This window comes from Telopea speciosissima, chromosome 8, assembly GCF_018873765.1.
Source record: "Telopea speciosissima isolate NSW1024214 ecotype Mountain lineage chromosome 8, Tspe_v1, whole genome shotgun sequence".
Classification (NCBI taxonomy): Eukaryota; Viridiplantae; Streptophyta; class Magnoliopsida; order Proteales; family Proteaceae; genus Telopea; species Telopea speciosissima.
Genome location: NC_057923.1, coordinates 64,899,685 through 64,918,288, shown reverse-complemented (window position 1 = coordinate 64,918,288; position 18,604 = coordinate 64,899,685). Strand labels below are relative to the sequence as shown.

Here is an 18,604-nt window from a genome sequence, read left to right as displayed (position 1 = left end):
AATATATTCTTGTAATTACACATAACTCCCTACGGAGGTAAAAGGAAAAAAGAGCACAAGACAAAATTACAACTTAACATGGCTTATAACAAGATTGTGTGCAAAGTACCCTTTACAATATAAACTCTAACAATGGTCTTGGTCTCAAATTTACTTAGCATAATAAGTGAAGCAATGACTCCAGGATTGCTTGTAAGCTTGACAGATTTCTTGAAAATGAAGATTTTCTGTCCATTTTTCCCTCATCCTTGCCACTTTAGATGTCCATGGTATATCCGGTAATAGCCCCATTTCTATCCTTGTATAGACTTACACCTCCATTGGCCCAAAACCTTCAAATTTTTTATATGTGGTCCTCTCATCCTGATTTCTTCTCTACTGTAAGAGAGGCTTGGGATAAGCTAGTCCAAGCGTGCCCCTCCACCCATATCCTTCTCCAGGAAGCTCTGCAATGTCAAATGTGCTCTCAAAGCTTAGAATTCCTTCTTCTTTAGAAATATTTCCATTGTTGTTTCCTACTGGCGAGCTAAACTCATTGACATCCAGTTGCGTTTCCATTTTGTCAGTCACAATGCCCCTCTAGCTTCTGAGGAGAAATTTGTCTCCCTGGAGCTCTTTAGTGGCCCAAGAGGAGAGTTTCTTTCGCCAAAAATCTAGAATCAAGTGGTTGGAACTCGGTGATTCCATCTCTGCTTACTTTTACACATCCCTTAAGGTTTGGACAAACAGAAACTCCATCACTTATCTCTTGTCAAGTGATGGCTCTCCGTCTCCTCTATTAAGGACATTAAATCGGAGTCAATCAACTTCTTCAGATCCATATTTAACCCCTCTACCTTCCCCCTCCGCTATCCTTGATGTCCTTCTTAATAAATCAATCCCTTCCTCTCTCTTCCCCTCCCTCCAAGCTATCCTCTTTGACGAGGAAATTCTCTTTGTTGTCCTCTCTCTCAAAGCTAACAGATCCCATGGATTTAGTATGGGATTCTTCTCCTCCTCTTGGGATATCATCAAACCTATTGTGCACTCAAATCGAGGTTAAAGATATGGGTGCAGGCCCTCAAGTAACAATTGGTCTTTCATTTCTGTAACATTCTATGTGCGGAAACTATAATATCTATCAGGTAATCTCAGAGACATCAAAACATCACAGTGGAATAACTGCAAACATTTCCATAAACATCTGTTAATGCTGACATCAACCATCTCATACTATAAACATGTATCATTTGTTACATCTCTAAAAATGTATTTGTGCATTTACATCAAAATCCTATCTATCTCTCTCATCTTCGTTTCTTCTTCTCTTTCCTTCATCTGAATCAGCTGGTTCTTCTACCAGACCTTTCACGATTCACACTATTTACAGATTTGCCTTCAACTTTGAATTTGAGTGCCCCTTTGCTTGGGTGGGTCCACAAGCAACCCAATAAGGATTACTTCAACCCTGGTTTGCGTCAGAAGCTTTTGTAGAGTTATGGTTCTATTGGGCGGTCCTTGACTTACTACTGTGTCTTCATTTGACTCACCTAGTTCCTCATCAGCTGCTTTCCATGCAACTACTGCTTCTTCGTCCTCATGGATCATTAACTCAGGTGCTACCAACCATATGACTTGTGTGTCTCATTTTTTTCATACTCTGTCAGTTGAGGTAGAGATAAGGCTAGAATAGTTAGTGGGTCTCTTTCTTCCATCGCTGATAAAGGTAGTATGCATGTCACATCTACTATGCCTCTTGATTCTATACTTCATATTCCAAATTTTGCTCCTAACCTTCTCTCGGTTATCCATCTTACAAAATCCTTGAACAATAATGTTACCTCCTTTCCTTCATATAGCTTATTTCAAGATCTGGTGATGAGGAGGGTTATTAGCATTGGACATTGTTGTAATATGGGTTCAAGGGTTATTTATGTCCTAGGGTATTTTTGTCCTTGTACCTATTATGGAATGTTCTCTAATTCATTATAAATAAATTGGGGCTGTGACCATAATGTCATAAGCCATATTTCACAAATCTCCACATGGTATTAGAGCAGGGATCCACATCGGGATCCGAATCCTAATGGTTCCCCTGTGAAGCCTTAGGGCCTAGGTCCTCTCTACCGTCTCTCTCTCTCTCTTTCTCATTTCTTGTGCCACAAGCTCCACCAGGCACCACCACCCTTCACTGCCCCCTTCTCTGTTCTTCTTGGTTCTAGCCACCACCACCACAAGGCTGTTTGCTAGAGGTTTTACTCAGACTCATGGGATCTACTATCAGGAAACATTTGCCCCACTAGCTAGGACGAACATTGTTAGGATATTATCTCCTGTGCTGTTAACCAATGATGGGACCTCCAACAACTTGATGTGAAAAATGCCTTTCTCCGTGGGGAGCTCGAAGAAGAGGTGTATAAGGATATCCCTCCTAGCTTTGTTGTCCCAGAAACTCAAGGAAAAGTGTCGTTTGAAGAGGACATTATATGGTTTAAAACAATCCCCAAGAGCTTGGGCCAACATATTACAGTTTTGATTGTCTATGTGGATGACATAGTAATTATTGGGAGTGATGCAGATGCGATAAGCAAACTGAAGATCTACATGGGGACATAGTTTGAAATTAAAGACCTAGGAAAATTGCGATATTTTCTTGGAATCGAAGTTGCCCATTCAGCTCATGGTATCTTTCTATCTCAACGGAAGTATACACTTGACCTTTTGTCAAACATAGGGATGCTGGGATATAAGCCTGTTGATACTCCATTAGATCCTAACACTCATCTAAAGAGTATAGATGGAGAGGCAGTAGATAAGGGTAGCTACCAAAGGTTGGTGGGACGCCTGATATATCTTTCCCACACATGGCCATATATACCCTTCCCTGTAAGTGTTGTTAGCCAGTATATGCATGATCCTCACTCAACTCATAGGCAGCATATAGAATCTTGAGGTATTTAAAGTCTTCCCCAGGAAAAGGTGTTCTTTTCTCTCCTCAAAATCACTTACGAGTTGAGGCTTTCACCGATGAAGAGTGGGTGGGATGTCTGGATGACAAGAGATCCACCTCAGGTTATTGCACCTTTGTTGGAGGCAACTTGGTTACTTGGCGGAGCAAGAAGCAAGCTTTAGTTGCTCAATCTGTGGTGCAGAAGCAGAGTTTTGGGCTATGGCCCATGGTATATGTGAACTCCTTTGGCTTCAGGGACTCCTACGAGATTTTTCTTTTTGATAGATAATATCAATTTATTACATAAAGAGAAAGAAAATTACAACTCCAAGGAAACCCTGCTAAGAAATAGGGACAAAACCCCTACACTTAGAAGGCCCCAAAACCACTAGGCCAGAAAGGCACTAAAAAAAAATAAAATAAAAAAACAGATCAGCCCCAAGAACAAGGAAAGGAAAGACAAAAAAGATCAACCCAAAGGGGCCCTAGGACTCTCAACCCATATTGGATGCACTCTCCATTTTTGAACAAGGAAGAGGTTCCTAGGGGATTGTTTTCCTTAGGAATTACAGTTCTACACCTATCCTCTACATCGGCTTTGATATCTTTAATGATGCATTGTAAAGTCTTCGTCTTGTTGCGAAAAAGACGGAAGTTTCTCTCGTTCCAAATGTGAGTAACCGTGGCACAAAACGCCAGCTTAGCAATACAGCCAATAGACTCCTACGAGATTTATTTGTTCATGTTGCGCTGCCGATGCGTCTTTATTGTGACAGCAAATCAGCAATAAGCATCGCACATAATCCAGTTCATCATGATCGCACCAAGCATGATGAGATTGATCGTTACTTCATCAAGGAGAAGCTGGAACAAGGAGTTGTCTGTGTCCCTTTTGTTCAATCTAGTGAGCAATTAGCTGATATTCTCACTAAGGGAATTAGTAGTAAAAGTTTTAGTTTTATAGTTAGCAAGTTGGGCATGTTTGATATTTTAAAAACCAATTTGAGGGGAGTATTGTAGTATGGGTTCAAGGGTATTTATGTCCTAGGGGGTATTTCTGTCCTTGTACCTATTTTGGAATGTTCTCTAATTCATTATAAATAAAGTGGGGGTTTGTGACCATAATGTCATAAACCATATTCCACAAATCTCCATAGACACGAAATGAAAGGACTCTCTGTCTACTTGACTCTACAACTCATCTGAAGGGTGTGAGAGAGACACCATTTTTTGTGTGTGGATGTGATGAAAATAGCTCTGTTGCCAATATCATGTTATGGCATCAGTGTTTGGGGCTCCCATCTTTTGTTGTGATGGAAAAACAGCTACATCATTTGTTTCGTGGTATTTCTAGTACCCATATGTTGTTGTGTGAGTTGTTCAGTTTACGAGACATTGTAGAACTTATTATCCTCATGGTAATAGAACTACTAATCCATTCTGATGTTTGGGACCTGCTCCCACTACTTTATTATTATTTTTTTTTTTGGTTGAACCCACTACTTTATTTGGCTATACCTATTTTGTTACCTTTTTTAATAACGATTTTCGTAAAAATTTAAAGTATCGGTATTGGGTATCATGTATCGTATCAGAAGGGTGATTTTAAGAAACGTGTCGTATAGTATTGGAGAGACGCAAGATACACTAGATACATATGTGTTAGCAAACCAGAATCCCATAATCAGATCAGAGTAATGTGGGAGAGAAGAAGAGAAGAGAGGAAGAGAGGCACGCAAATCCCAAGAAGGGAGAGAACCTGCGGCCAGAACAGAATATTCTGCCACTGCTCCTGTTATATTTATAATAAAATCATAAGTACTCAAAGGACAATAATGCCTCTACATAAACTGACAATGCAAAGCATTAGGAAATAAAGTAGGATAAAGACTAAACTACCCTTACGCTAATACTTTAACACTCCCCCTCAATCTGGAGCATATATATCACCCATGCTCAGCTTGTTACAACAAGAATGAAAACTAGGAGCAAAATGAGACTTAGTAAACACATCATCTAGCTGATTCGACAAAGAAATATAATGTATAAAAAGGAGAACAAAGTACAATGAGACAAGTGCATTCAATTGATTATGTATAAAGGATGAGGTTTATTGCATGTACTAATACCATTTTTGTTTCGGTGTCATATTGGTACCGTATCGTATCGGTACCTTAAAGATAAGATACGTATCGGTTAGTATCGGCGGATATGGAAGGCTACTTTAAACCTTGATTCTCATACCCCTTGGGTTTCTCTGTTAAAACATAAAATTGATATTTGCACTGCTTTCATGAATATGGCATCCACCCAGTTTGAAATAAAAATTAAAATTGTTCGATCTGATTTGGAGGGGGGTGAATACATGTTTGAGGGACTGCCAAAATTATTTTGTGATCATGGCATTCTCCATCAGCTTGTTTCTGTTGACACTCCTTAACAAATGAGGTAGCTGAAGGAAGAATCGCCACCTGCTTGAAATCACTAGGAATTTATTGTTTAGTATGCATGTCGCCTTGTGTCTAAGCCCCCTCCAATGCCTTGAGTCACCTAGACGCCATGACAACTATGATTGGGACTACCGGAGAATGTGTGGCAAGGGGAGTTGTAGTAGATGGAGACAAAAGGAAACGATAGGACCTTATGGACTAAGGAAAAAGAGTTACTTGTATACGTTTGGATGGAAAGAAGACCTCCCAAGAATCCTTTTCTAATCCTCAGCCTGATCCAGGTAATATTCCAATCTTTTCCCTAAGTTGGATATTTCAATTGAAGTGAGAAAAGGCAAAAAAGCTTGCACTAACCCTATTGCCCAGTTTGTATCCTACGACTCTATCTTTCCTACAGGCCGTGCCTTTCTAATTGCCTTGTCCTCAATCATCATTCCCCAAAATGTTGTTGAAGCAATGGCTAATCCCAAATGGAAGACAGATATGTGTGACGAGATGAGGGCACTTAAGAAGAACGATACTTGGGAATTGGTAGATCTTCTAAAAGAGCCAAACCCAGTGGGCTGCAGCTGGGTGTTCTAGGTTAAGCATCACTCTGATGGCATAGTTGAGAGGTATAAGGCTAGATTGGTAACTAAAGGATATAGTAAAGTGTTTGTAGTTAACCATCAAGTGACATTTGCTCTAGTTGCAAAACTAAACTCAGTTAGAGGTTTCTATCCCTACTAGCGAATCAAGATTGGCCTCTATCAATTTGATGTGAAGAATGCCTTTCTCCATGGTGACCTACAAGAGGAGGTATGTATGTACACTCCACCTGGTTTCAAGTTCTACATACCTTGAAATAAAGTGTGCCGACTAAAGAAGGTTTTCTACTATTTAAAACAATCGCCAAAGGCTTGGCTTGACAGATTTAGACAACGAGGAATGAATACTCAAAGACAGGCTGATCATACTTTGTTCATCAAACTTGACGAGAAAAATTATGGCTCTGTTTATGTAGATAACATTTTTGTGATAAGAATGATCAAGAAGAGGTGAAGAGACTCCAAACTTACTTAGCACAATAATTTTAGATCAAAGATCTTGGCACCCCAAAGTATTTTCTAGGAATTTAAGCTGCAAGATCTAAGAAAGGAATCCACATCTGTCAGAGAAAGTATGCATTGGATTTATTGAAAGAGACAAACTTTGGGTTGTAAACCTGCTGACAATCCTATCGATCAGAATCACAAGTTGGGGAAAGATAAGGGTATTCTACTGATTAATGCAGGGAGGTATCAAAGAGTGGTGGGAAAATTGATTTATTTCCCTTACATGTCCAGACATTGCATATGTAGTTGGTGTAGGAAGCCAATTTATGCATGCTCTCAGAGCAGGACATATAGAAGCAATGTTCTGTATCCTAAGGTATCTCTAGTCGCATACGGTAAAAGGAAGTTGTTCACCAAACATTTCCACCTGAGGATTGAAGCCTTCACAAATGCAGATTGGAATGTGTCTGTGACTGATAGAAGTTCTGCATCAGGATGCTGCACATTTGTGGCTAGGAACTTGGTCACTTGCAGAAGCAAGAAGCAGTCAGTTGTGGCTAGATCAAATGTTGAGGGTTAGTTTAGGGCCGTGACACATGGACCTTGCAAGCTCCAATGCATGAAGTGATTAGTGCAAGAGCTGGATTACAGGTTGATGGCCCAATGAGACTATACTATGATAATAAAACTGCTATAAGTATAGCTCATTTTCCAGTCCAACACGACTGTACAAAGCATATTGAAGTTGACTGTCACTTCATAAAGGAAAAGATTGACTCTTGATGTATCTGTACCCCATTTGTAAAGACTAAAGATCAACTGGCAGGTGTAATGACAAAATGACTCCTTCTAACCATTTCATATTCTTCTAGGCAAACTGGGCATTCATGACATCTATTCCCCAGCTTGAGGGGGAGTGTTGGAATGGTAGTGTGGAAGGTTTGTGATGGTACACTGGGAGTCTTATTAATGAGTGTCTTGTGGGGGAATAACCTTGTAAGGGTATATTGGGAACTCCATTCTGAAGTTATTAATAACCGTATGGACAAGGTTTAAGTATCGGTATTGGGTATCATATTGGAAGGGTAATTTTAAGAGACTTATCGTATCGTATTGGAGATACACAAAATACGCATGGAAATGGTCAATATACACATGAAAATACACTTTTTGAGCATAAAACAATATAAATAAGCAATATATAAGTGCATTAACACTAAAATGGAGAACAATGTATAACAAGATAAGTGCATTATATTGAAATTTTTATAAAAGATGAGGTTTCTTACATGTTGTAATAGTCTACTTCCATGAAGAGTTTTTTTTTTTTTTTTTTTTTTTTTTGTGAAAATTCATGGATTTGAGTACAAATCCTTGCAATTGATCAAGTTTGTAGCATCAACTAACTTAGTTTTACTTTACGTAAATCTATTGATTTATAGCAAAAAATAGGATTAATGATAATGATTTAAATACAAAGATCAAGTTTTTTTGAAACATATCTTTTTCTATGAAATCTCTTTCAATTTCTGATCTCAGCTTGTTAAATGATGCAAATTAAGTTTTGTAGCACCTCTTGAATCGTTTTTGAGTGTGGATGAGTACCCCAAAAATTGGTTAAAGGCAAGTTTTGAGAGTCTTGGTTGGGAGTTCCTTCCCTTTTTTTCCCCACCAAATAACTTTCTATGTTGAGTCTGATAGTCACATGGGTCTTTAATGGTCGTATCGGCATGTATGGTTGGTATCGACCGTATCGGTCTATATCGAGCCTTTTTCTGCCGATACATACCGATACTTATTGTACCCTCATAGAACCCTTTAATGCACATATGTTAAGTATCAGTATGTATCGTATCGGACTGTATTGACCGATACAATACCATACCAATCGAGACATACTACTATTAAAAAAGAGATATGTATTGTATCAGTACTGACCAATACCGATACGTATCGACTGATACGATACGATACAGACCAGTACTTTAAACCATGAGTATGGAGAAGGGATCGGAAGTTTTTTCTCTTCTCCTCGTCCTGCCGGAACTTCTCTTTCTCCTTCTTCCTTTCTTATTCTCCTTCCCTTCATCCTCTCCTCCATCTTTCGTGAACTGCAATCTGATATCAACCAGAACGAGCTGGGATTTCAACTAAAACCTGACCTGAGCCCAGCCCTACAGCAGTCTGGCCTGCAAGCTCACAAGCATGGTTTAAAATCTCGCGAAATTTCGGCGATGTATCGCCAAATTTCGTATATCTCGACATGTCCGAGATACGAAACCAATCCGAAACCAAAAAATACAATATTTCGTCGATATATCGTGAGATATCGACGAAATATCGTAGATCTCACGATATATCGCGAGATATTGAAAAGTGACAAATAGTGTCACGTGAGGGGCCATTTTATACCATATTTCGCAGCTCTTGGTCGATATTTCGACCGAGAGCTGCTGAAACTCTATTTTTCTTTCTTCTTCCTCATTTTTTGCTCTTCTTCCTCCCTTCCAAGCCTCATCCAAGCATTCTTGAAGCTCCTTGTCGCCGGGAAGACGTCGGAGGGTCATCTAAGCTCATCATCCAAGCCTATTTTCATTATTTAAGGTAAATTCTATTTCTCTAAAACTATTTTTTTTTAAAATACTTTGTACAAATGTTGTTGGATGTTGATGATATTAATATATGTTAGACACCGGAGGCCGATCTACAGCCTCACGGTATCGAAATTTTTTTCCCATATGTATTTTTTTTTTTTTTTCCTGGTTTTAAAAATTCATTTTCCTACAACTAAAATAGGAAATAATTAGGGGTAATATGACTTAGATGGTAATGAATTAAATATATGTTAGACACCAATGGCCGATCTACGGCTTCACAGTGTCGGATTTATTTTTCTGCTCTTAAATAATTATTTTAATTTTTAAAAATTAAGAAAAATATATAAAATTTAAAAAACAGAAATAAATAAGGAAAAATATGAGTTTTTAAGTTTAAAAAATAATGAAAAAATATGAAAGTTATTTCTATATGTTTTGAGATGCATTACATGTATATTATGTTTACTAATTTTTGGTTTTGTTGTGTCAGGTCAATACTTATATTAACATTATATATAAAAAATTGGTTTTAATTATGTGAAAAATATAAGGGTTAGGGGAAAAATATTAAATAACTATACAAGTGTATTAGTAATCTAAAAGTGTCAATTGAAGTGCATCTACATTAAGTTTTTTAATTATTTGTGTTACTTACATTGCAGTAAACAAGTATAATTATGGCGGATCGTGATAGACAACGTGCGAAGGACAAGCAAAAGGTGGGGGAAAGTAGTCAAAGGGGGCGGAGGGAACAAAGAGAACAGAGGGAACAAGAGAGACTAGCCAGCCAGCATAGGGGTGACATTGCATGGTTACATGGTGCTCCCATTGATGGGGATAAGAGAAAATCTATATATAACTATTGTCACATGCAATTTATGGGAGGTGGGTCTAGTAGACTTAAACAACATCTGACTGGAGGATCTAAAGATGTTGTAGGTTGTCATATGGTTCCTACTGAAGTAGCCAGGGAGATTGGTGATAGTTTGAGGGGAAAGAAGAAGAGGAAGGCTGACAAGCAAAGGATAAGAGAACAACTTGAGGATACAGTGAGGAGTTCGATGGGAGGAGGAAGACGATACAATGATGATGATGATGACTCCTCTGATGATGATGACATTGCAGTACCTGATGACATACAAACAGCAGAGGAGGCTAGGGATTTTAGGCGGACTGTTTCAAAGAGTAGAGTAAGTTTTCAAGATGATCAGCAGAGACAAAGAGTAGGGGGTAGTGGAGGAGCTGGCAATTCTGGAGGTCCTAGAACTTTGAATCCTTTTAAAAGATCACAAAGTGTGAGGGTAGCCCCAACACCTCTACCAGTACCAGTACCAGTACCACCATCAACATCTGATCCTAAATTGCATAAGAAGAAAGGAAGCAGTCAACCCAGAATTAAAGGAGCATGGAAGGGGATGAAGGGATTGGTTAAAGAATCAATAGCTAAGTGGATGCTATACCATACCATCCCAGTAAACACTGCACAAGGCCCCCATTATGATACCATGATAGATATCATTGCAGAGGCTGGCCCAGGATTCAAGGGCCCCACCCCATATGAGGTAATGAATGTTTATCTACCTCAACAAAAGAGTGAGATTGATGAGTACATTAGTGAGATGAGGAATATGTGAGAGACATATGGGGTGACTATAATGGCAGATGGATGGACTGGGCCTACAAGAAAGTCCATCATCAATTTCATGGTTTATTGTGATGGGAGGACAATGTTCCTCAAATCTGTGGATGCATCCAAAGAGATAAAAGATGCAAAATATATTTACAGATTGTTAAAGGAAGTAGTGGAAAAAGATGTGGGTATTGAGAATGTTGTCCAGATTGTAACGACAATGGAAGTAACTTCAGCTGGCGGTGAGAAGTCGATGAACAATAGTAAGTACCGCTCTTTTCGACTCCTCAGTGCAGCCCATTGCATTGACTTAATGCTAAAAGATACGGGAAAGTTAAAGTTGGTGAAGACTGTGGTTGAAAGTGCAAGACAAGTCATCAACTTTGTATACAACCACTCCTATGCACTCAATCTATTGAGGGAAAAATGTGGGGGTGACTTGGTTAGGAATGACATCACAAGATTTGCCACCAACTACATTGCCCTCAAAAGCATTGAGACAAAGAAGGCCGGGCTGAGAAGCATGTTTGCTTCTGAGGAGTGGTTTGAATGGAAGGGTTCCAAGACTGCAAATGGGAGGGAAGCACAAGCAACGATGTCATCTGAGGACTTCTGGACCAAACTAAGCAAAGTGGTGAAAGTTTTGGAGCCAGTAGTTAAAATTCTACATGTTGCTGACTCCGCTCTGAAGGGCCCTACCATGCCAGTCCTATATGCTACAATAGACTTGATGAAAGATAGTGTCTATAGTGTGGTTCCTCGCAGTAGCAAACACTTCTTAGATATCATCAATGCTCGCTGGGAGAATCAACTTATGCATCCACTGCATAAGGCTGGTGAGTAAATTTATTTTATGTTTACTAATTCATAGTATTATTATTTACTAATTACCTATGCATTTGACAATACCTCTATTCTATATGTCATATTTCAGCATACTACTTGAACCCTAAGTATCAATATAACAATAGGCTTGGGTTGGAAACTCAACTTATTGATGCTGTGAAACAAGTAGTGAAGAAGTTGGAGCCAGATGGTGCACTACAAGCAATTTGCAACAATGAGGTGAGTTCATTTGGAAACTCAACTTATTGATGCTTTCAAATAAGTAGTGAAGAAGTACTTACTAATTTTCCACATGGGTGTAGATCAAGGTATTTAGGGATGCATTGGGAAGTTTTGGAACTGAGGCTGCGATACAAGGCAGAGCACGTGGTGATGCTGGTAATTCTTTTAAGTTTTAAATTACATATGTATTGAAATTTGAAAGTTGAAACAACATTCGACACATGTCTTTTTTGTTGTAAACTTGTAATGCAGCTGAATGGTAGGTGTTATATGGGGAATCAGCTGAAAACTTAAGAAGAATAGCAATTAAAGTCCTTGCCCAAACATGTTCTGCATCTGGTTGTGAGAGGAACTGGAGTACCTTTGCACTCATCCACTCCAAGAGGCGCAATAGATTGGGGTCTCAACGTTTATCTGACATGGTGTATGTGCACTACAACTTGAGGCTAAAACTGCAACACATACGCATGGGACATGAGGGACATGAGGGACAAAGGGGCACCATTGATCTAGCTGACATCTTTCAAGTTGACTTAGACGATGAGGACCCTATTGTGGATTGGGTGAGGGATAGAGGTGAGCCAGTGTTGGATGAGGAGGGAGGTAGGCCTGACCCCATGATAGCTTCTAAGATTGGTGCTGATGTGGACGAGTATATGGCTGACGAGGGTCAGATACATGCAAGGGAAGCCTCACCCATACCATTCCAACCCACTGGTGGCAATGTTGCTGATGATGAAGACTGGTCTAAGTCCTCAAATGATGATGATGGTGATGGTGGTGGTGGTGATGGTGATGCTGGTGGTGGTAATGCTGGTGGTGGTGATGTTGGTGGTGGTGATGCTGGTGAAGAATTTGATGGCATGCGAGAGCGTTATGTGGTAGGCCAGGAGGCCCAGGATACGGCACCTGTAGAGCTACTCCGATTCACTGGAGAGACAGTTTGATCTGACCACGGAGCACGTGCCCCGCACCCCCACCCTCAAGAGGCCCCCTACATACATATAACAGGAAGCGTAGGGGTCGACAAACACATTTGCAACCTGATCACATGGACATTGATAACCTATCTAGCTCTGTTGGTGGTTTGAGTATGGGTGATAGGGAGGGAGGACCGACTGGACATTGGCATTCCCCATCTTTTGACACACATACCATTCCATTGGCATCGGATTATGGTGCATCACAACCTTACGGTGGATATGGATATGGATCATCATCATATGGGCAGTTTAGTGGGGTAGGGGACTATGACTACCAGTCCCAGTCCCAGGGACATACTGGATCATCTTTTGTAGATAACATCTTTGCATACCCTAGCAGACCTAGCTACCAACCTCACCAGCCATACATGCAACCAATGCCATCACCTCTTGCGCCGGCGCCAACACCATATCACAGTGGATCATCTTCTTCACGGACTGGATCGATTGGTAACCCTAGCTTATATCCTAAGATAGGTTACCTACAGTATGTTGATGATTCCATTTACGTAACACTTGTGGATGACTACACTCGTTTCTTCTCTGATTCTATACCGTGGTCCACATATGTCCTTCAAACAGAGAGCAATGGATGTCGACTCCAGCGAGGCATGAGTGGGATTGATCCAGGGAGGCACAACAACTACTATTAGTAGTTTAGCACTTGTAATTTGTAACTTAAGTTGTGATTTCATTGATCTATGAACTTGTGAGTTGTGACTTGCGAGTCTTGTGATTTTGACACTTAGTGTATTACCTTTAAGGCTTTAAGCATTTGAGCTATTGAGTTTTGAGTTATTGAATATTATGGAGTTTATGAGAATCATGGTACTCATCAATGTGCATTGGCTTTAACTTGATATGTGATGAAGTTAAATACTATTATTTAATATTAACTGCTTAATCTATGACTCTATGTGTATTTAACTATTTATACATTAGGGTCGGCGACCGTATGTCAATCAAGGGTGCAAGCCCAAAACACCAATTTGAATTCATATTTTTGCAAATTTATGGTTTAAATGTGTTTATTAAGCTTAAATAAGGTTGTCCATGAAATTTCAGGCCTAGATATGGCCAAATACCCTTCGAGATGGACCCCCGAAATATTGCAGAAAAAATGCAATATTTTGGTCATATTTCGCGATATTTCGGGTATCTCAGATATCTCGGTAGGCCCGAGATACCGAGATATCGCGAAATATTAAACCTTGCTCACAAGGCAGCAACAGATATGAGTTGGAAGGGGTTTACTAATGCAGTATACACTCGATGGGTCCAAGCAAACTTGACGATTATGCTTGTCAGCAGTTTGAAAGATGAGACTTGTAATGTTTAGCTGTAACTTCAACTAAAGTGAAAAAGTTAGGAGAGAACTAGTTTGAATATGCAAATTAAGTTAGATATGCTACCAATGCTTCCGCTCCTACTTTTGAGGAAGTTAAGGGTGCTGGCAGTCATAGGACTCGTTAACACTGCTGAGGTCCATGGCGAAGAATCCCCTTTCCTCTCGCTTGTGGCATCCAAGTGGGCTGGTTCTTCTCCAACCAATTAAGGGTGGATAGATAAATACATTTGTACACAAATTCATGAGAATTAACTGAATTATTGATTAAAACATGTTGAATTCTCTCCTACCCCCCTTTCAAATGGATCAACATCTTTCTCGGAAGATCCAAGTGGAACAAAACATATTTCTATAATCCACAGATGGTTTCAAAACTGGATGTTTCCCACAGAAACTCTGACTTGTTTTCTTGCATTTACATGCTTTGCAGGCTTCTATTCAAGCAAGTGTCTGGCTTGGACTTCTTATCATATCAATTTGGGCTAATGGAGTCCTCGAGATTAGGTGGAGCAGAGTCAGTGTTGAAGAATGGTGGAGAAATCAACAGTTTTGGATAATTGCTGGGGTGTCTTCTCATTTATTTGCTGTTTTCCAGGGTTTGACTAAGGTTGTGGTGGGCTCCAAAACTAGTTCAATAACAAAGACATCCACACTGGATAATGCTATGGAGCCTTACATATTCAAGTGGACATCACTTCTGATCTTGCCAACAACGTTGATCCTCATCAATCTGTGGGCTGTGTTCATAGGAATATCTTCAGCTGTCGGTGGTGATTCTGGGTCATGGCGCTTTCTGTTTGCTAAGCTCTGCTTTGCTTTCTGGGTAATTATCCATCTCCATCCATTCTTGAAGGGGTTGTTAGTTCGCAAATGCCAGTTGCCAACGGCAGTTATTGTTTGGTCACTTCTTCTAGCAGCCCTGTTTTCTGCTTTATGGCTCCGGCTTGATCCTTTTACTATTAGGTTCAGGGGACCTGATGTGAAGGACTGTGGCATTGAATGTTGATTCTGATCTCTCGGCTTTCCAAATTATAATTTACTGTATGCTTTGCACCAACATGTGCACACTCCTTACTCTCGATTGACAATGTACTCAAAAAAGAGGGGTTTGGGGTTGGACTGGTTCTGTTTATAGTGCCAAGATCAATGAATCATGTCGAACAAAGACCAAACCTCAGTAGAGATATTAAATGTGTATTTGTGTTTTGGCATCCATTTCCTCCTCGGTGCAATTCTTGTTACAAGTCAAGGCCTCGCCACTGTAATCAAGGAAGCTTTGTGATAAGCGGCTGGCATCTCAGGTTTACCTGGTGATTCCTTCTGGGCACTAGTTTATTTCATGAATCGCTTTAGAGGCCACTGATGCTGCTTGATCAATGCAAGATGTGTGTGGTCCCATATTGTAGCAGAAGCCATGGGTGTGTATTTGATAATTCTTATTAATATTTTTGGTCTTTGAATACACAACATTGCAAAAAAACCATTAGCTCGGTTTGTCGGTGGCATGCCTGTTGAGTGCACCAGCCCACAGGAGGTGTAGGGGTCGACTTCTCCTGGTTGCATATTTGGGCAAAAAATGGCACCTCTGTGTAATTGCGAAATCAACTTACAAAGCATACCAAACACAGCCTTAGATTTAAAAGAAAATAGTCCTACTGGACTGCAGGGACTACTACTCACATTTAGCTTTTTAGCATTCTAGGCTGTGTTTGGTGGTATTCATTCTCAAAATAGATTCTAGGTCTCTAATGCATTATGAAACATGATTTATGTTTGGAATGTATTCATGTAATAGATTTTGGGTCTAGAAAGCATTCAGCAACTCGATTTTTCTCGCTTTAGAATGTGTTCTAGGTACAAAACTATTATGAGAATGCATACCAAACACAGCCTCCATTTTATTACTTCAGAATGTATTCTAAACCTAATCTATTTCGAGAATGCATAACAAACATAACCTTAGTCATTCGTTAATAATAATGACGACGAAGATGATAAAATGATTTAACATTATACTTAATTTCAAGACAAGAGTGTCAATTTGTGTTGTTTATTTATAGAATTTAAAAAGAGAGAGAGAGAGAAGAAAGAAACAATTGACATGGCAATCCCACATGCATGTTGGCTCATCTCTATCAATCCTTGAAGACAATGTCAAGGAAAACTTTAATGAGAAGGTGATAGGTTTAGATGTATTCACAAAATAAAATACGAAGCAACCCCATGCTTTGGATTGATCTTTCAGTGGAAAGATGCTTCGCAAGAATGGAATTAAGTCCTGTTTCCTGCTTTCCTTGTTTTCTTACAATCTAGGCGGCCACAGATGTTCTAACAAATTTCCACATCAAAGACTCTCCCTCCCTCTCTCAATGGTGGGGTTTTGGCATGCTCATGCTCTGAGTGCACCGGCCACCACCGGGAGAGAGAGAGAGAGAGAGATGGTGATGATGATGATGCTCTATTCCCTTCTTCCAAAAGTAGGTACAAAGTCTGGGCCCATAAGAGGGAGGGGAGGGGGGGGGGGGTGGGTATGGTGATATGCAAAGGATACCCATTCGTTGGTGAAACGGCATAGATTTGGTTGCCATCTCAGCAGCAGCGAGCTCACCTTCTTCCAAACAAACTAATTCAAAACATGCAAATAAAATCTGATAACCTTGAATTCCTTGAATTGGATGTTTTTTGCTTTACAAAGTGAGTCTTGACTCTTGAGAGAGAAATTGTTGGTGTTTACAACATTCCACACTAGACTATTGAGTCTTGACTCATGAGGGAGACTTCAAATAAGACACGTCACGTATGGACGTATGGTATGGTCTTTAACAGATTGAGAGTCGCTATCCTTTGTGCTGATTAATTACACCACCATCGGTCCACCACCACCCTCTCGTACGAAGTGCATAGTGCAGTATACGTGGATGGATGGAGGATCAGTATCCTCTACAGTACTGACGGGGTGACGGTGCACATCCGACGACACACCAGAGGTCAGGATGGATATTTACTTATGTTTTTTTCTCTCTCATAAGTCATACCCCATCACGGGTCACGGCCCCAACGAGGCTAAGTGTTTCTTTCCTTTCCCTTCTTGATTGGGACGTTGGGATTGGGGAGTGGAGACCTTGTAAGTATTATTAGGGCGGTACCACCACCCAATTGTTTAAACTACCATTCTAGAGAAGCTTAGCCTAGCAGGTAAAGCAAACAACCCCCCCAGGCCCTCACACTCACTCACTCACTCACTGAAGGATCTTTATCGCCCTAGTATTGGGGGCATCCTGTGCGCATCGTACGGCACAGCACGATTCATGTGTGCATGGTGGGGCCCACTGTACACATATGGATTGTGCTACACCGCACGATGCGCACTGGACCGCCCCCAGTATAGCCCCCAATACTGGGGGCGATAATTTTCCCTCACTGACTTGCTTCCACTCCTCTTCCGTTACCCACTTCAAGTAAAGGATATGGTTTCAGACTGTTGGACTTAACGGATATTAACTATAAATATAGTAATTACATTTCTTCAAGACCTTTTTGAGGCTTCAGCAGTACTCATACACTCGATCACTAGCTCAGGACTCAGGAGGCTCGTAAACCTACTACTCCTCCTATCTCTATTCTTTTACACCCAAGGAGACACCCCCATTAGGCAGAGAACCTTTTATCTTCTTAATTAAAAGGGGTTAAAAGGGGGGGAGGGGACCGGGAACTCGTTCCTTGACTATTGCAGTGGGAAAGCATTCACGGATTTATAAATTTGAAAAGCCTACCCAAGAAAAAGGGGTTATTGGTACTTGGTAGGAACAAAGAAACAAGAAGAAACCCAGACTGCCTGCACTGCTAGCTAGCTAGGCACCCATTAAAAAATACACACACACCACACACAAACAAAAAATTTAAAAAAAGAAAAAAAAAAAGAAAAGGGAAGGAGATTTGGGAATGTTTCATGGACTTTCTTGCATTTTGATAATTGTGAAAGAGAAAGTAAGATACTATATGAAAATAAAATACTATTAATAAAAGGAATTAAGAGGAAAGAAACCCCATCAATCGGAAACAAAAGATTTTTTTTCTAGGGTTGGAGGGGGTTGGGGGGGGGGGGGTTGGGGTTGGGGTTGGGAGGGAAGGAGAGATGCATGGTTTACAATAGAGAGAGATAGAAACACAAACTTTGAATCCAAAAGAAATGAAGCAACGAAGATTAAAAATAACACCAGAACTACAAGCCTTATTCTGCAATTCTATTTCAACCCAAATACAAATGGTGGGCTGGAGCCTATCTCCCTCACAAATGTATATATATCTATAGAAATCAAAAGCTGGATAAGTTTTTTGTATCATACTAAGAAGACCTATATACAAGAGAGAAAAAAAAAAAAATGTGGCACACACCTGTAATCAGAATTCAGAAGAGGAAGCCCTTATTCAAGTCTTTCTTCTCTCCCTCCTCCTCTGTAGAATAATGGATTTGAAAGAAAAATCAGTAAATTCTTTCACCAAGACCCCCTAATATATAAACAGAGGCTCCACCTCCGGGTTAAATAACAAAAAAAAGAAAGAAG

The 18,604-nt window shown here is 40.0% G+C and overlaps 1 protein-coding gene across 3 annotated transcripts in view; it reads left to right on the top strand.

The window, feature by feature from the left end:
• The window catches only part of LOC122671788 (probable cellulose synthase A catalytic subunit 8 [UDP-forming]), a 46,774-nt gene extending 31,590 nt beyond the window's left edge, over positions 1-15,184 (top strand). For all 3 annotated transcript variants that reach the window (XM_043869223.1, XM_043869222.1, XM_043869224.1), the window contains one exon: positions 14,470-15,184. In XM_043869223.1, coding sequence (XP_043725158.1) covers positions 14,470-15,045 — 576 coding nt within the window. In that variant the 3' untranslated portion in view covers positions 15,046-15,184. The remainder of the gene's footprint in view (positions 1-14,469) is intronic.
• The last annotated feature ends 3,420 nt before the right edge of the window (positions 15,185-18,604 follow it).